Source organism: Pezoporus flaviventris, unplaced genomic scaffold, assembly GCF_033815535.1.
Source record: "Pezoporus flaviventris isolate CSIRO_AGI_PZ_B2104156 unplaced genomic scaffold, CSIRO_AGI_Pfla_v1 ptg000877l, whole genome shotgun sequence".
In the NCBI taxonomy this organism is placed as follows: Eukaryota; Metazoa; Chordata; class Aves; order Psittaciformes; family Psittacidae; genus Pezoporus; species Pezoporus flaviventris.
Genome location: NW_026893422.1, coordinates 6,495 through 25,387, shown reverse-complemented (window position 1 = coordinate 25,387; position 18,893 = coordinate 6,495). Strand labels below are relative to the sequence as shown.

General features: G+C 61.4%; 3 protein-coding genes across 3 annotated transcripts; 1 reads left to right on the top strand and 2 right to left on the bottom strand.

The window, feature by feature from the left end:
- Window positions 1-92: 92 nt before the first annotated feature.
- NDUFB7 (NADH:ubiquinone oxidoreductase subunit B7) lies at window positions 93-2,198 on the bottom strand. The gene is made up of 3 exons (XM_061444446.1): window positions 2,073-2,198; window positions 1,188-1,356; window positions 93-216 (listed from the first exon to the last, which is right to left on the bottom strand). The coding sequence occupies exons 1-3, from the start codon at window positions 2,182-2,184 to the stop codon at window positions 117-119; spliced, it is 381 nt and encodes a 126-aa protein (XP_061300430.1). The 5' UTR covers window positions 2,185-2,198; the 3' UTR covers window positions 93-116.
- Window positions 2,199-3,879: 1,681 nt separating this feature from the next.
- LOC133264608 (ADP-ribosylhydrolase ARH1-like) lies at window positions 3,880-8,495 on the top strand. The gene is made up of 7 exons (XM_061444442.1): window positions 3,880-3,964; window positions 4,034-4,257; window positions 5,065-5,163; window positions 5,552-5,657; window positions 6,280-6,359; window positions 6,443-6,626; window positions 8,099-8,495. The coding sequence occupies exons 1-7, from the start codon at window positions 3,954-3,956 to the stop codon at window positions 8,493-8,495; spliced, it is 1,101 nt and encodes a 366-aa protein (XP_061300426.1). The 5' UTR covers window positions 3,880-3,953.
- A 6,464-nt stretch (window positions 8,496-14,959) lies between these two features.
- Window positions 14,960-18,586, bottom strand: LOC133264610 (hsp90 co-chaperone Cdc37). The gene is made up of 8 exons (XM_061444444.1): window positions 18,450-18,586; window positions 17,453-17,734; window positions 17,232-17,337; window positions 17,026-17,141; window positions 16,376-16,498; window positions 16,117-16,299; window positions 15,225-15,296; window positions 14,960-15,130 (listed from the first exon to the last, which is right to left on the bottom strand). Exons 1-8 carry the CDS (start codon window positions 18,549-18,551, stop codon window positions 14,978-14,980), a joined length of 1,137 nt encoding a protein of 378 aa, XP_061300428.1. The 5' UTR covers window positions 18,552-18,586; the 3' UTR covers window positions 14,960-14,977.
- Between the last annotated feature and the right edge of the window lie 307 nt (window positions 18,587-18,893).

Genomic DNA, 18,893 nt, shown 5'->3' with positions numbered 1-18,893 from the left:
GGGCTCCCTCATTGTCCCCTGTCCCTGGCAATAAAACACGAGGAGAGCTCTGGGTGTTTATTTAGGCCTCACGCCTGTGTCACGTGGGTGTCACATGGGTGTCACGTGTGCCCTCGTCATGCGTGTTCCGCCGCCGCCTCTTCCCGCAGCCGCCGCCGCTTCTGGCGCTGGAGCAGGCGCCGCTCACGCTCAAACTCCTTCATGCGCATCACATAGCTGGGAACACGGGAGTGACACGGGAATTACATGGGAGTGACATGGGAATTACATGGGAGTGACACGGGAATTACACGGGAGTGACACGGGAATTACACGGGAGTGACACGGGAATTACATGGGATTTATGTGGGAATGACATGGGAGTTATGTGGGAATGACACGGGAATGACGAGTGACATCGGAATGACAAAGGAATGACATGGGAGTTACATGGGAATGACGCGTGAGGGACATGGGAACGACATAACCCATATCCCATACCCCATATCCCATGCACCCCACACCCCATATCCCATACACTCCACATCCCATACCCCATACCCCACACCCCATGTCCCATACATCCCATACCCCACACCCCATACCCCACACCCCATATCCCATACATCCCATACCGCACACCCCCCGCCCCATATTCCATCCCCCATACACCCCATATCCCATACCCCACACCCCATATCCCATACATCCCATACCACACACCCCCCGCCCCATATTCCATCCCCCATACGCCCCACACCCCATATCCCATACCCCGCACCCCATATCCCATACATCCCATACCGCACACCCCCCGCCCCATATTCCATCCCCCATACACCCCACACCCCATATCCCATACATCCCATACCGCACACCCCCCGCCCCATATTCCATCCCCCATACACCCCACACCCCATATCCCATACATCCCATACCGCACACCCCCCGCCCCATACTCCATCCCCATACACCCCACACCCCATATCCCATACCCCACACCCCATATCCCATACACTCCACATCCCATACCCCATACCGCACACCCCCCGCCCCATACTCCATCCCCATACACCCCACACCCCATATCCCATACCCCACACCCCATATCCCATACACTCCACATCCCATACCCCATACCCCACACCCCCCGCCCCATACTCCATCCCCATACACCCCACACCCCAGCATCCATCCCCATCCCCTACTCTTCGTGCTCGCAGGCCTCCCAGCGGTGCTGCAGGTCCCGGCAGATCCAGGGCTCGGGGAAGGCGTCGCGCTTGCACCGGAGCAGCTTCACCAGGTGATGGGCGCAGAAATCGCGCTGCTCCAGGGGCACCCGCGCCGCTGCCAGGACCTCCGGGGAGGCCACCATGGCTGGGGGGGGGCACGGGGTCAGTGGGGGGCAATGGGGGCAATGGGGGTAATGGGGGTAATGGGGACATGGGGGTAATGGGGACATGGGGGGGTGATGTGGAGTTGGCACACTGGGATGTGATGTGCTCCTGGCGGCCCATAGCACCCACAGCAGCCACAGCAGCCACAAGCACCCATAGCAGCTACAGCACCCTTAACAGCCACAGCACCCATAGCACCCACAGCACCCACAGCAGCCACAAGCACCCGTGGCAGCTACAGCACCCATAACAGCCACAGCACCCATAGCACCCATAGCACCCACAGCACCCATAGCAGCCACAGCATCCATAACAGCCACAGCACCCATAGCAGCCACAGAACCCATAACAGCCACAGCACCCATAGCACCCACAGTACCCATAGACACCCAATAACCCCCATAGCACCCTGAGCACCCACAGCACCCATAGACACCCTGTAGCCCCCATGGCCACCCCACAGGCCCCATGGCCACCCTATAGCCCCCACAGCACCCATAGACACCCCCTAGCCCCCATGGCCACCCCACAGGCCCCATGGCCACCCTATAGCCCCCACAGCCACCCCATAGCCCCCATAGCTACCCCATAGCCACCCCATAGCCACCCCACAGCACCCACGGTGCATGCACAGGTCACCCGGAGGTCACCCGGGGGTCACCCGGGGGTCACCCCAAGGTCACGTGGGGCACTGACCGCGCGGGCGGCGCTCCGGCATCCCCAGCTCGGGGGGGAACGAGGGCACCCGCAGAGGGTCCGGCTCCGTGTCCGCGCCCCCCAGGTAGCGCCGGGCCAGGTGCGCGCCCATGGCGGAACGGGAACGGGAACAGCGGGAACGGGAACAGCGGGAACGGGAACAGCGGGAACGGGAACAGCGGGAACGGGAGACGGAAACGGCGGCAGCAGCGCGAGCCCGGAACGGGAAGCAGCGCCACCGGAAGTGGCGCCCGCCCGGACCTTGATACGGGAGCACCCCCATTGTGGACCCCACCTCCATGTGGACCCCTCCCCCACCAAGACCACTACAAACCCCCCCCTCCCCCCCATAAATGCCCCCCCCCAAAGCTGGACCCCTCCCCCCCAAACCTGCTGGAGATGGGGGCCCCCCCATGACCCCCCCCTCCAGGACCCCCCCCCAGCTGGGACCACCCCTCCCCCATCCAGGACCACCCACCCCACGGGGGGGGGGGGCGCCTCTATGGACCTAAAGGTGCCCCTCCCCCAATCACCCTTAACCCCCTCCCCTCATTGACCCCCCATGACATTAATGCCCTCCCCCCATAGGGTGATGGATGAGGGTGCCCACCCCCCTCCCCCCTTTGAGCTTTGCTGGGGGGGGGGGGCTGGAGCTGCCCTGTGGTGCCCCAATGAGACAGGACCCCCCTCCCCCCCCCGGTGCCAACCTGAGCCCCTCACTGACCCCTCCCCCATCGCACTGACTACCTCGGGGGGGGAGGGGGCACAGCACAACCCCCCCCCCGTCACCGTGTCCCTATTGGGGGGGTCCTGTGTCATCCCCCCTCCCCCCCCGGGGCTTCTTTTTGTATCTGCCACTAATGGGGATTTTACCAGAAAGGGGGGAACCCCAACCCCCACCCCGAATTCCCTGATTTGGCACCATTTGACCCCCCCTCCCCCCCCCCCAACTGGTTTTTAACAACAGCTCTGGCCCCATTCCACCCCTTTTTGGCCCAAAGCAGAGCCTGGGAAGCTGCTCCTGGGGCAGAGCCGTGGCCTTGGATCCGGGCCTGCGGAGGCTCCGGCTGCCGGATCCCGCTTCCAGGCCCTGGGATTTAAGGACGATCCCTTCCCTTCACCCCCCCGCCCCCAAAACCCGGGGTTTTGGGGCAAAAAGCGGCGGGTTTGGGATCAGCGTGGGATCAACCCTCAGCAGGGACCTTGCTCCATGGGGATGCTGCTGCTGCCGCCCCACATCCCTCATCCTTGCGGTCCCTTGGGCACCCTCCTGGTCCTTTGGGGGGGCTCCCATGTGCCTGTTTGAGCCTTGGGGTGCCCCGATCTGCTTCCATTGCCTTTTGGGGGTCCCCCCATCCACCTTGGGGTGCCCCCCATCTGCTTCCACTGCCCTTTGGGGTCCCCCATCTATCTTTGGGTTCCCCCCATCTGCTTCCATTGCCCTTTGGGGGTCCCCACCATCCACATTTGGGTGCCCCCCCATCTGCTTCCATTGCCTTTTGGGGGTCCCCACCATCCACCTTTGGGTGCCCCCCATCTGCTTCCATTGCCCTTTGGGGTCTCCCCCATCCACCTTTGGGTGCCCCCATGTGTTTTCATGCCCCTTCGGGTCCCCACATCCATCTTTAGGGTACCCCCATGCATTTCCATTCCCCTTTGGAATTACCCCATTGGGTGCCCCCCCCACACCCCACTCCTCCCTATCCCTTTGTGTCCCCATCCACCTTCACCCTCACCCCCTCCATATCCCTTCCATGCCCCCCCCTTGCTGCCCCCCAAGTCCCTTTGGGATGGATCCCATCAGGATCCCATGGGATCTCCTCCTCCTCCTTAAGCACTCCTGGCTCTTTGCCCCCACCCTGATGGGCATCCCCAGCTGCTATGGAGGAGAAGTGAGTGTCCCATTGGGGGGTCCCATTGCTGGACACCCCCCCCCAAACCCCTTCTTCCCCCCTTTTTAGGGTGCCCTCAGTGGAATCCTATGAGGCCGCCATGGTGCTGAGCGGGGTGGGGGACGCGCTGGGGTACCGGGGGGGGCGCTGGGAATACTGCACGTCGGGAGCGCAGATCCATGCGGAGCTGGAGGAGCTGGGGGGGCTGGAGGCCATCGTCCTGGAGCCCCCCGAGTGGCCCGTGAGCGATGACACCGTCCTGCACCTCGCCACCGCCGAGGGGCTGGCCACGGGTACGGGGGAGCACCCCAAAGATATGGGGGGCAGGGGGGGCAAATGGGGTGAAGCAGGAGATGGGGGCTAAGGGATGGGGTCTCCAGGAGATGGGGTACCCAAATGGGGTACCCAAGGAATGGAGTCCTAAGGGATGGGATGCACAGGGGATGGGGTACCCAAAGATGGGGTCCCCAGGGGATGGGGTACCCAAGAGATGGGGTATCCAATGATGGGATGGGGTCCTAAGGGATGGGGTCCCAAAGGATGGGGTCACCAGAAGATGGAGTACCCAAAGATGGGGTCCTAAGGGATGCGGTCACCAGGAGATGGGGTACCCAAATGGGGTCACCAAGGGATGGGGTTACCAGGAGATGGGGTCCCAAGGGATGGGGTCCCCAATGATGGGGTCCCCAGGGGATGGGGTACACAAATGGGGTCCTCAAGGGATGGGATGCACAGGGGATGGGGTACTCAAGGGATGGGGTACCCAAGGATGGGGTCCAAAGGGATGGGGTCCCTAAAGATGTGGTCCAAAGGGATGGGGGCCCCACTGTACCGCAGCCCCTCTGTGGTGTTCTGGGATGGAGTTGGAGCATCCCTGTTCTAACGAGTGGGTCCCCCAGGGGGGGGAATTGGAGACCCCTGTTCTCTGCCTTGGGCTCTATGAGGGGTGTCCAGGGATGGTGCTGGGGGTCCCCATTGTACCCATGGGGTGTCTATGGGGTGATGCTCCCCCACTTGTGGGTGTCCATGTTGGGGGGGTCCCCTTTTCCTGCCGATGGGTGCCCTGGATGGAAGGGGGGGTCTCACTACCGCCCCCCCAGGGCTGGAGGGGGAAGCGCTGCTGCAGGAGCTGGCCCGGCGCTACGTGGCCGCGATGGGGGACATGGAGGGGCGCAAACCGGGGCCCACGAGCATCCTGGGTGAGGGAGGGGGGCAATGGGGGGTAATGGGGGTGGGGGGGTCATGAAGGGGTCGGGGAGGGTAAGGGTTCATGGGGGGGTCATGGGGATGTCATGGGGGGGTCATAAATGGGGGGGACTGGGGAGGGTGTTCATGGGGGGCATGGAGATGTCATGGAGGGGTCATGGGGGGGTCATGGGGGGGTCGGGAGGGTCATAAAGGGGGTTTCATGGGGGGGCCATGGGGATGTCATGGGGGGTCAGGGTGGGGGGTAATAGAGGCCTAGGGGGGGTCATAAAAGGGTCTGGGGGTGCCTGGGGGGGGTCATGGGTGGGCCAAGGGGATGTCATGGAGGGGTCTGGGGGGGGTCATGGGGGGGTCTCACCCCTCTGCTTCCCCCCCCCCCAGGCACGTCTCAGCTGCAGCCGGGGGTCCCCGGGGGGTACCGCATCCCCTTCAACCCCACGGGCACCGGGTGCGGAGCCGCCATGCGCAGCCTCGCCATAGGGCTCAGGTGGGGCAGGGATGGGGGGGTCAGAGCCTGGGGAGGGGGGGAAAGGGATGGGGCCATGGGGATGGGAACAGGGAGGGATAGGGAAGGGAGGGATGGGGACAGGGAAGGGATGGGGACAAGGAGGGGATGGGGAAATCAGGGATGGGCACATTAGGGATGGGGACAGGGAAGGGATGGGGCCATCGGGGATGGGGACAAGGAGGGGATGGGGACAGGGAAGGGATGGGGACAGGGAGGGGATGGGGACAGGGAGGGGATGGGGACCTCGGGGATGGGGACAGGGAAGGGATGGGGACAGGGAAGGGATGGGGACAAGGAGGGGATGGGGACAGGGAAGGGATGGGGACAGGGAAGGGATGGGGACAAGGAGGGGATGGGGAAATCAGGGATGGGGACATCAAGGATGGGGACAGGGAAGGGATGGGGACATCGGGGATGGGGACAAGGAGGGGACGGGGACAGGGAAGGGATGGGGACAGGGAAGGGATGGGGCCATCGGGGATGGGGACAAGGAGGGGATGGGGACAGGGAGGGGATGGGGCCACGGAGGGGATGGGGACAGGGAGGGGATGGGGCCACCGGGGATGGGGACAGGGCGGTACCGCTCCCCACCCCCTTGCAGGTACCCCCGTGCCCGGGACCTTCCGACCCTGATCGCGGTGAGCATCGAGAGCGGGCGCATGACCCATCACCACCCCACCGGTGCGCAGCGCTGCGGGCGGGGGGGGCACGCAGCGAGCCCCGGCCCCGCTCTGACCCCCCCCCTCCCCGTGTGTGCCCTGCAGGGTACCTGGGGGCCCTGGCGGTGGCGCTGTTCGGGGCGCTGGGGGTCCGGGGGGAGCCCCCCGAGCGCTGGGGGCCGGAGCTGCTGCGGGTCCTGCCCCTGGCCTGGAGCTACGTGGAGGGCACCGGGGTGGCCGTGAGCGAGAACGCGGCCGCGTGGCCGTTCTTTGGGGAGGTCTGGAGCCGGTGAGGGCCGGGGGGGGGCCGGTGTCCCCCTGCCCCATTGCCACCGGGGTCACTGCTGAGCCTGGGGCCCGCGGGGTCCATGGGGCCAGCGGTGCCCGTCCTGCCCCTGCTGCACGCCCGGTGTCCCCAGGACCCCAATGTGCCCTCTCCCGTGACCCCAGTGCCCCCATGTCCCCAGTGCCCCCATCACTCCAACAGCCCATGATCCCGTTGTCCTCATTGTCCCAATCTCCCCCTTGTCCCCCATTACATTATCCGCATTATTATCCCCATTATCCCATTATCCCCATTATCTCCATCTCCCCATTGCCCCATCACTCCAACACCCCCATTATCCCCATTGCTATCCCCCTTATAACCCGTTATTACTCCCAGTACCCCCATTACCCCCGTTATTACCCCCGTTATTACCCCCATTACCCCCATTATTACCCCCATTATCCCCCGTTATTGCCCCCATCATTACCCCCATTATCCCCCGTTATTACCCCCGTTATTACCCCATTATCCCCCGTTATAACCCCCGTTATTACCCCCATTATTGCCCTCATCATTACCCCCGTTACCCCCGTTATTACCCCCATTATCCCCCGTTATTGCCCCATCATTACCCCCGTTATTACCCCCGTTATTGCCCCCATCATTGCCCCCATTATCCCCCGTTATTGCCCCATCATTACCCCCGTTATTACCCCCGTTATTGCCCCCATCATTACCCCATCATTACCCCCGTTACCCCCGTTATTACCCCCATTATCCCCCGTTATTGCCCCCATCATTAACCCCGTTATTACCCCGTTATTGCCCCCATCATTACCCCCATTATCCCCTGTTATTGCCCCATCATTACCCCCGTTATTACCCCCGTTATTGCCCCCATCATTACCCCCATCATTACCCCCATCATTACCCCCATTATCCCCCGTTATTGCCCCATCATTACCCCCGTTACCCCCGTTATTACCCCCATTATGTCCCGTTATTGCCCCCATCATTACCCCATCATTACCCCCATTATCCCCCGTTATTGCCCCCATTACCCCCGTTATTACCCGTTATTACCCCCGTTATTACCCCCATTATCCCCCGTTATAACCCCCGTTATTACTCCCATTGCCCCCATTATCCCCCGTTATTGCCCCCATCATTACTCCCATTATCCCCCGTTATTACCCCCGTTATTGCCCCCATCATTACTCCCATTATCCCCCGTTATTACCCCCGTTATTGCCCCCATCATTACCCCATCATTACCCCCATTACCCCCGTTATTACCCGTTATTACCCCCGTTATTACCCCCATTATTCCCCGTTATAACCCCCGTTATTACTCCCATTGCCCCCATTATCCCCCGTTATTGCCCCCATCATTACTCCCATTATCCCCCGTTATTACCCCCATTATTACCCCATCATTCCCTCCGTTATACCCCCGTTACCCCCCCCTTGTACGTCCCCCCCCCCCCCCGCAGGTACCTCACCTCCCGCGGGCTCCTCCCCGGCTCGGGCCCCCCCCGGCTGCCGCCGCTGCCGGACCCGGTGTCCCGGGACGCTGAGTACGGGCGCTGGGCGCTGCAGGGGTGGCCGGGGCGCAGCGGGCACGACGCGCCCATGGTGGCGCTGGAGGCGCTGCTGGCGGCGGGGGGGGCCTGGGCCGAGCTCTGCGGGCGGGCGGCGCTGCACGGCGGAGACAGCGACAGCACCGGGACCATCGCGGGCGGCTGCTGGGGGCTGCGCTGCGGGCTCGGAGCCGTCCCCGAGGGGCTCCTGAGGGGGCTCGAGTACGGAGAGAGGCTGCGGGAGGCGGGCAGGGGGATCCACGAGGTGGTGTGGGGGGGGGGGAAGCGGGGGAGAGATGGGGGGGAGTGATGGGGGGAGAGGTGGGGGGGAGTGATGGGGGGGAGAGATGGGGGAGAGATGGGGGGGAGTGATGGGGGGAGAGGTGGGGGGGAGTGATGGGGGGGAGAGATGGGGAGGAGTGATGGGGGGAGAGGTGGGGGGGAGAGATGGGGAGGAGTGATGGGGGGAGAGATGGGGGGAGAGGTGGGGGGAGAGATGGGGGGGAGTGATGGAGGGGATGGGGGGCACTCATAGAGGGAATGGGGGCATAGGGACAGTGATGGGATGGGGGGAAGTGATGGAGGGGACATAGGGACAGTGATGGAGGGGATGGAGGGCAGTGATAGAGGGGACATAGGGACATAGGGACAGTGTTAGAGGGGACAGGGGCAGTGATGGAGGGGACATAGGGACAGGGGAATGGGGACATGGGACAGTTGTAGAGGGGACATAGGGACATAAACAGTGATAGAGGAGGCAGGGGAGAGGGGGACATAGGGACGGTGAGTTGGGGACAGGGGATGGGGATAGTGAGGCGGGGACATGGGGATATGGGGACCCTGGGGATAATGGGAGATGGGGACACTGGGGTCACCGTGGACATGGGGGTCACTGGAGACATGGGGACGTTGAGGGTCTCTGGGAGTCAATGGGGTCTTCCATGGGGGCTGGGGGAGCCCAGAAGTCCCCCAGAGCCACCCGGAGGTGGCCTCTTTCCCTTCCCCTGCTCTGGTCCCGCTTCTTCCTTCCCAATCCTTCCTCCCTGGCTCCCAAATCCACCTTTTCCCTGGTCCCACCCCCAGTTTTGGGCTGTTTCCCCCGAAAAAGGACTGGAGTTGAGCGGCCCCATCCCCACCCCACTCCCATTGAGGCCCATTGGGGACAATTAAAGAGCTCCAAACATCTCCTTGGTGGTATTATTGATCCCATTCCCATTCCCGATCCTTGGGGCCGGATGGGACACTTGGAGGCATGGGGGGAGCTGGGATACCTGCAGAAGAGATGCTCACGTGAGGACCCCTCGATGGCTTCACACCAGGACACTGAGGCTGCTCCTCCCCTCCTAACCCTTCCCTTTGCTCCAAATCTATCCCAAAAGCCTTTCTCTTCCCATTGGAGAGCTGGAGGACCTCATGGTCCAGAGTAGCCCCATGGCCAGATGGGTCTTCCAGCTATGGCCAAAGGTCTCCAACTTGGGTGCTCCTTAAGGAAGGATGCTCTTGGCAGTGAGCTCCTTGGTGACCCGTGAACCATGGCATCAATGAGAGCCAAGGGTGATGGAAGAGCCCATGGGGACAGCTCAACCACGGCATCAACCATAGCCAAGGGTGATGGAAGAGCCCATGGGGACAGCTCAACCACGGCATCAATGAGAGCCAAGGGTGATGGAAGAGCCCAAGGGGACAGCTCAACCATGGCATCAATGAGAGCCAAGGGTGATGGAAGAGCCAAGGGGACAGCTCAACCATGGCATCAACCATAGCCAAGGGTGATGGAAGAGCCCATGGGGACAGCTCAACCACGGCATCAACCATAGCCAAGGGTGGTGGAAGAGTCCCCAGTATCCCTCCCTTTGGAACCCAAGACGAGCATAGACCTGATTCCTCCTGCTCCATACTCATTCCATAGTGGTCCCCACCACCCTGCTCCTCAATGGCTGCCACGGAGTGGATCCGGACCCTTGGTGTGATGGGGGCACAAGAAGAGGGGGCAGGAACCTGTATCCTGCCAACACCCTCTTCTGGGGCTCCTTCAGCACCGACCAGAACAGCTCCGGCCTTGCCCTGAGGATCTGAGCCGCATCCGGAGCCGGATCCTGGCGGATGAAGACCTTGTAGATCCCGGCTTTCCCAGCCTCTGAGCTCCTCGCTTCCAGCCCGTTCCTGCTTCCCAGGTGCCTTTGGAGAGGAGCTTCCTTGTGACCAAGTCCTGTTGCCCTGGAGGACCTCAGAGGTTCTGCTGCTGGTGCTGGTCTCCACTTGGACACTTGGGCTTTGGTGCATGGTGAGGGCCCGGCTTTGCCAGAGGAGACCGTTGGGATGGCTGGAAGCTGCCTGGAAACAGGGAACAGGGGGAGAAGGGGATGGGGTTGGGGTCGCAGCCACGTTCCTCTGGGTGCCACCAGCTCAGGTGATGCTTGTGCTCATGGAACCCCAGGGATGATGGTGAGGAGTGGGAATGGCGCTGGGAAATGGCTCCCAGACTCACTTGAGTTGAGATTTGCCCTTCTTTATCTCCTGGTCCTTCATCTTCTGGTCCTTCACCTTCTGGTCCTTCATCTTCTGGTCCTTCATCATCTTCTGGTCCTTCACTTTCTGGTCCTTCACCTTCTGGTCCTTCACCTCATGATCCTTCACCTCATGATCCTTCATCTTCTGGTCCTTCATCTCCTGGTCCTTCATCATCTTCTGATCCTTCACTTTCTGGTCCTTCATCTTCTGGTCCTTCATCATCTTCTGGTCCTTCACTTTCTGGTCCTTCACCTTCTGGTCCTTCACCTCATGATCCTTCACCTCATGATCCTTCATCTTCTGGTCCTTCATCATCTTCTGGTCCTTCCCCTTCTTATCCCATGGCCTCTTGGTATGAATGGAGCTCCAAGAGGGAAGCAAAGGCAGATCCCAGCACACCCCTGGAACTGGGAAGGACACAGACATCAGAGGAGCTCCGGTCTCTTCCCGTAATGGCCAAGGATGCTCCTGGAGCTCCTTCCCAACGTCTCCCTTCCAACGCAGGTTTCCCCCTGGGGCAGTGATGGGAAGGAGGAGCTGGTGACAGGGATCTAATTCCTTGGGGTGGGAATTGCAGGACCCGGATGCATCCTGGATGCGGTTGGTGAAGCCCAGCTCAGGAGCTGGCCCAAGTCCTCACCATGGATTTTCCCCTTGGATCTTACCCACGGACACGGGCTCGGAGCTGCTTTACCTCCCATGCGCTGCCGGATGGGGGGCAAATCCTGCTCCTCCTTGTCCTCACCGGGGGCACATCCCAGGGGATGAGGAGGACTCGAGGACTTGGGGACGTTCCTGGCTGGTCGCTTGGACACTGACTCCAGTTCAAACCTAGGGATGAAGGGATCCATGGCAGCCCCTGCTCATCCCGGCCCGTCCCAAAGGATTCTCCCGGGAAAAGGGGGAATCCAGGATGGGAAAGACCTCGAATCCCTCCTGCTCCCAGCGGGTTTATCCCCAGGGGTCACCTGAGGCCAAACAAGAGCCACTGCTCCGCGCCCCCACAGTGGTCCCATTGGAAAGAGGGCGGGGCTTACACCAACGGGGGGCGTGGTTTATGTGGGGGAGTGACTTGTCTATGAATGGGATGTGCTGCTGGGGGCGTGGCAAGCTTGAGGGGGCGTGGCTTCGCAGCAAATCGGCGCGGGTTCTCGTAGGGGGCGTGGCTTGTTGTGGAAGGGGGGCGTGGTTTGCCTCAGTAGGGGCTTAGGAGGACCCATAGCTGAATTCAAAGCGGGGGAGCAACAGCTGGATCCAATGGGACACAGCTGGATCCAAACGGGGGGATCCACAGCTGGAGCAAGGGATGGACCTGGATCCAATGGGACACAGCTGGATCCAAACGGGGGGATCCACAGCTGGAGCAAGGGATGGACCTGGATCCAATGGGACACAGCTGGATCCAAACGGGGGGATCCACAGCTGGAGCAAGGGATGGACCTGGATCCAATGGGACACAGCTGGATCCAAACGGGGGGATCCACAGCTGGAGCAAGGGATGGACCTGGATCCAATGGGACACAGATGGATCAAAACGGGGGGATCCACAGCTGGAGCAAGGGATGGACCTGGATCCAGTGGGACACAGATGGATCCAAACGGGGGGATCCACAGCTGGAGCAAGGGATGGGCCTGGATCCAGTGGGACACAGCTGGATCCAAATGGGGGGATCCACAGCTGGAGCAAGGGCCACAGCTGGATCCAATGGGACACAACTGGATCCAAACCGGGGGGGGGGGGCACAGCTGGATGCCCCCCCCCAAACTGCTTCACACTCAGCTTCCATGCATCCCTGGTACTCACTCCGGGAAGACGATGACGTTGCCCGTGAAGGTCAGGGATGCGATGGGCACCACTGGGGACACCACCAAGGTGGGCCCATGGAAACCCTGCAATGGAGGACACGGAGATGCCGGGACACCATGGATGCGGATGGGCCCCCTCGCTCCATCACTTGCAAGCAGCTGTGGGGCACCGCAATGGGTCGGGTCCAAACCATGGGGAGCCCTCACTCACCTTGGCTGCATCCCATAGGTGGCTCCTCTTCCCATTGATGGCATGCAGGAAGGCGGGATAGAAGCACATCCTCACGGCCCGCTCCTCCATCAGGAGCATCCCCACACCCTGCAGCACCAGGGCGACGTTGTGGCCCTTGGCCAGGCAGCGGGACAGGAGGGAGGTGGTACCCAGGATGCAGCGCTGGGCCTGGCGCCGGGAGACGCCGGCATCCGTGGCCACCTTGGAATAGTCGAGGGGCTTCAGCTCTTTGGCACCTGGGAAAGCACAAAGGGGATGGGGCTTTTCCTGCCTTCCATGGAGCATTCCAAGGTGGAGCCATCCGGAAAGGTCCCATCTGAATGGCTCCTGCTCCCAAAGGAAAGGGATGCAACATCGACATCTCGTTGGATCCAGCATCTCCCTACCCAAAGGTTGGATCCAGCATCTCCCTATCCAATGGTTGGATCCAGCATCTCCCTACCCAAAGGCTGGATCCAGCATCTCCCTATGCAAGGGCTGGATCCAGCATCTCCCTATGCGAGGGCTGGATCCAGCATCTCACCACAAAGATCCCTGTTGTCCATGAGGTTCTGGACCATTCCTATGTTCCAGGCCACGCGGAACACGGGATTCCTGATGCTCACACTCCTGTTCCCAACCTGCATCCGTGTGGAGACCACATCGAAGGAGCCGAGGGTCGGGATCCGGATGCCCTGGAGCAGAAGGGAAGGGCCAAAGGATGAGGGATGCGCAGAGGGAAGAGCTGGAAGCAGCTCCATGCAGGAATGGGGCCTTGGACTGGGATCCTGCCATCTCCCAGGGATGGGATGCTGGGAATGGCTCTGGGAAGGAGATGCTGAGACCTCCGTTATCCCTCCTAATAGGGAAGCTCTGGAGCTCATGGCTCATCCCTGTTGATGGCAACACCACCCTTGGACCTTCTTTATCCCTCAAGGGCCACTTTTGGGGAGGTTTTCCTGCTTTCTGGAATGGGGGGAAGCAACTGCAGCCAGCGCTCCGTATCCACGGCAGGGAGGAGGAGGATACGGGGGTATCCTTGGTACCTTGCGCAGGAGGAGCTGCTCTCGGATGGAGGCAGCCACCGCATCCCACACGGCTCTCTGCTCTGGGAAAACAAAGGGAAACCGGGAATGGGGTCCGCGCCATTCCCACATGGAAGCGGGCGCGGATCCCGGTCCTCCCCGCACCTTCAGGGCTGCCCATGGGGCCGGGCTGGATCCCATCCCAGAAATCCATCCGGGACAGCCTCGTGCTCCCGGGCTGCTCCCCAGTGGGGATCCCCGTAGGGGAGCTCATCCCGGGGCTCATCCCTATGGATGCTGATGCTCCCGGGGGGCAGGACCCACTGCGGGTCCTGCGCTGTCACAGATCCCCGCGTCGCCATGGTGATGCGTTAGGGCAGGGGGCGTGGCTTCACTGGGGGCACGGCTTGTCAATGAATGGGATGTGCTGCTGGGGGCGTGGCTTGCCTCACGGAGGCGTGGCTTCGCAGCAATTCAACGCTGGTCGCGTTGGGGGGCGTGGGTTACCGAAGGGGCGTGGCTTCTTGTGGAAGAGGGCGTGGTTTGCCGAAGGAGGGGCTTAAGAGGACCCACAGCTGGATCCAAAGGGGGGGAGCAACAGCTGGATCCAATGGGCCACAGCTGGATCCAAGGAGGGCTCACAGCTGGATCCAAAGGGGGGATCCACATCTGGATCCAAATGGGGGGAGACAACAGCTGGATCCAATGGGACACAGCCGGATCCAAAGGGGGATCCACAGCTGAAGCAAGGAATGGACCTAAATCCAGTGGGACACAGCTGGATCAAGGGATGAACCTGGAACCAATGGGACACAGCTGGATCCAAACAGGGGGACCCACATCTGGAGCAAGGTGTAGAGCCGGATCCAATGGGACACAGCTGGAGCAAGGGCCACAGCTGGATCCAAAGCAGGTGGGGGCACAGCTGGATCCCCCCCTCCCCCCAACTGCTCCACACTCAGCTTCTTCCATCTCTTTATTCACCACACCACCCCCCACCCCCCCTGAAACCACCCCTTTGGTGGGGGGGGGGGGAGGACCCCAACCCCCCCTCCCCCCCCAGATGTTGCCCCAAAGTCTCTATGCGAAGCGCAGGGGAGGGCTGCGGGGGGGGGGCCCTTCCCCCTTCCCTCCTCTTTGTGGCTCCTTCCCATTTGCTTTTCCTCCTTTCCATTCATCTTCTCCCTCTTTCCAGGTGCTTCTGCCTCTGTGTCCCCCCATCCGTGCCCCCCCCCAAGCTCACGCGTTTCCTTCCTCCTCCTCATCCCCGTTTTCCTTCTTCGCTTCCTCTTCCAAGCCCTCGCTTCCGCTTTTCCCAGCTCCTTCCCCACTCTTGGCATTGGGGACCCAGAGGCCGGAGTCGATGCAGCGCTGCATGTGGTGCTTGGCTTCCTGGAATGGGGCAGGAAATGCATTGGGGGGGTGCTCTTCCGGTATTCCCACTTCCAGGAAGCTCCCGGGATGGGGGAAGCAGGGAAACACTCACAGTCGGATCCATTTTGCTGATGGCATCTTGTAACATCTGGACATCCTTGACATCGAAGCACTTCTGGAGCTCCTGTTAGGGGAAAGATGCACATGAGGACCACCCCCATCCCCCCCAAATCCCACCGTATCCTGGTTTTCTTGCTTTATCCCTAAGGAACGAGAGGGAACGGCCTCAAGTTGCAGCAGGGGAGGCTGGGATGGAGATCGGGATGAGTTTATCCACCTAAAGGGTGCTCAGGGTCCCAACCCAGGGCAGTGCTGGAGTCCCCATCCATGGAAGCATTCCCAACCAGTGTTGGTAGTGGTGGCCTTGGATGCACTGTGAATGGCTGGCCTGGATGGATCCCAACCCATGCAGACGATGCCCTCAACGCCATGGGTTAGTGATGGCCTTGGAAGTGATGGGAAAGGCTGGCCTGGATGGATCCCAACCCATGCAGACGATGCCCTCAACGCCATGGGTTAGTGATGGCCTTGGAAGTGATGGGAATGGCTGGCCTGGATGGATCCCAACCCATGCAGACGATGCCCTCAACGCCATGGGTTAGTGATGGCCTGGGAAGTGATGGGAATGGCTGGCCTGGATGGATCCCAACCCATGCAGATGATGCCCTCAATGCCATGGGTTAGTGATGGCCTGGGAAGTGATGGGAATGGCTGGCCTGGATGGATCCCAACCCATGCAGACGATGCCCTCAATGCCATGGGTTAGTGATGGCCTGGGAAGTGATGGGAATGGCTGGCCTGGATGGATCCCAACCCATGCAGACGATGCCCTCAACGCCACAGGTTCACAATGCCCTCGGAAGCACGGGAACGCTTGGCTTGGCCGAAATCCAAGCTCCCTTCCAAACCCATGGGGCCAAGGAAGGGGTCGGGGGGACACTCACGGCTGGCAGGGACTCGTAGACCTCGACGGGGTCGAGCCCCCCTGGCCCCAGGCGCTTCTGCCTCTCCTCCTCCTCGTACTCCTTCAGGGCCTTCTCGATGCGCACCTTGGCCCGGCCCCGCACCCGCTCCTTGAAGGCCTCCAGCTCCTCGTTGAAGCCCTCCATGTACTGCTGGTCGGCTGTCTATGGGGGGAACACACATATAGGGATGCAGGGATACGGATATGGGATGGAGGGGGGGAGATAGGGGGGTCCTTACCTTGATTTTGGTGAAGAACTGCCTGAAGCAGGCCCTGGGGTCCACCTTGAGGCTCTTGGCCAGCTCCAGGATGAACTGCATGACGATGGTCTGGTGGGCGACCTGCTCCATCAGGGCATGCTTCTGGGGAGGGGGGAAAGGGGAAAGGAGAAAAGGGGTGAGGGCACCCCCAAAACACTCCCCCCACTCCTTCAAAAGGGCTTTTTCAACCCCAATTATTCCCTGCTTTGGGAATTCTGTGTCCACATGGAGCCCTCTTGGGGCTGAGGTCAAAGAGAAGGAGGCTTCAGGAGGACCTTCTGAAGGTGGGATGATGCTGGCTGCATCAACAGGAGAAATCCAATGGGAATCCCATTGGGACTGGGCTTCCAGAGGGCAGCAGCAATGCAAGGAAAGGGGATGGGGGAGCTCCTGCTCTGCCTCCAAGAGGAATCCCATTGGGATTGGGCTTCCAGAGGGCAGCAGCAATGCAAGGAAAAGGAATGGGGAACTCCTGCCCTGGCTCCAAAGGGAATCCCCATCCCAACAGCCTCAGTTCCTTTGCTCCAAGGGGACTCCAGGCTCTTCCCCACCTTTCTCAACCTAAGTCATCGCCCCCCACCCCAAATTCCAAGCAGGAAAGGGCAATCCCGAGCCAAAGGCTTCCCTACCTCCTCCACCTCCAGGTCGATGCACCAGATCACCAGGTAGTTGGCCGTCTCCTCGCACACCAAGTGAGGGTTATCCGAGAGGTACTTCTGGCTGTCATCCCAACGCCGCAGCATCCCTGCATCCCGGGAGCATCCCATGGGTTAGGATGGACTCGGGGGGGGGCAGTCTTCCAAACAATGGGAATCTCCCTGCTTCAAGCACTCACCAAAGTGTTTGATCTGCTTCTCGTGCCTCTCCACGAAGCTCTTGTGCTTCTTCTCCTTCTGCTCCTCCGTTTCCTCCTTCTCCTCGGCTTTGACGTTGAAAACACTCTGGAAAAAAGGGGAAGGATGGGAGAGGATGGGAGGATGAAGCTCATGGATAAAGAGGGGGTGATCCCAAAAGGGGAAGGGGGTGATCCCAAAGAGGGGTTTCCCAATCCCAAACCTTGCTGAAGCCATCCTTGCTGAGGGTATCCACGTTCCAAGGCAGGTTCTTCTCCTTCTTCTTCAGCTCTTCTAGTTTCTTCTCCCAGCTTTTCTCTTCCTTCCGTAGCTGTTGGGCCTCGGCCTGGAGCTTTTCCAGCTCCCCCTTCCCGCTTCCCGGCGATGACACTTCCAGTTCCTTCATCTTCTTCTGGCACTCGGCGAGCTTCCGTTTGCATTCCCGGCAGCCTTTATCCAGCTCTTCTTTTTCCTTCTGGAATTGCTCCATCCTCTCCACCCGAGCCTGAAGGAGACCGCAAGGAAAAGGATGCTAACACCCCCCACCCCGGTCCAGGCACACCTGGATCCGTTATCCTTATGGAATAAGGTGATGGGAACACCAGAAGCAGCAGCATCATTCCCTCTGCATGCAAATACTGCGCCATTCCCAGTCCCCATGGATCCAGCTTCCGGGAATGGGATCCCCCCCCCCCCGTTTATCTCAATGGGTTCTTCCAGCCCTGGACATGGTGAGGATGGGAGGGAAGGACCAAAAACCGGGGGGGGGGAGGAGTTACCATGGAAACGGGAACAGCAGATGGAGGGGTCAGTCGCTTCCCATAGAGGGTCCCAGGCACCAGTTGCCATGGCAACAAGGGGATTTTCCCCCCCCCCCCGTAAGAGAAACCCCCCTTCCCTCCCCCCGCGATGGGGGTATCCAGGTGCTGGTTGCCATGGCAACAGGGGTTTCCCCCCCCCCACAGAGGAGTTGCTATGGGGGCGCCGGTTGCCATAGCAACAGGGGATTCCCCTCCATGGGGAGTCCCGTTGCCGGTTGCCATGGGAACAAGGGGGGCTCCCCCCCCCCCCCCCCATGGGGAGTCCCTGCTCCGGTTGCCATGGAAACACCGGATGCCCCCCCCCCCATGGGGGTAGCTATGGGGGCGGCGGGGCGGCGGTTACCATAGCAACGGGGCCTACCGTTGGGGAGGGGGGGGGTTAAGCGGGGCCTGGTTCACCTGATGCCGCCATCGGAAGAGGCTGGCGGTGTCGATGTTGGGGTGCGTCTCGTCCTCATCGTCCGAGACCTCGATGTGGTCCCACACGCTGTAATCCACCATGGCCGGGCCTCACCGGGCACCGCCACCGGGCACCGGCCGCTTCTGGAAGCCTCCAGCGCCCGCCCCGCTTCCGGCCGGCCCCGCCGAGGCCTTCCGGGGCGTCGGTCAGCCGGCTGGAGAGAGTGCGCATGCGCGAGTGGCGCAGCCGCGGCGAGGGGGGGGGGAGAGGGAGGGGGGTTTAAAGGGATACGCACCGGGAAAAAGGGGGGGCATGGGGGTGCATTGGGGGACTTTGGGGTGCTTTGGAGACATTGGGGGACATTGGGGTGCTTTGGGGTGCATTGGGGGACTTTGGGGTGCTTTGGGGACATTGGGGTGCTTTGGGGTGCATGGGGGTGCATT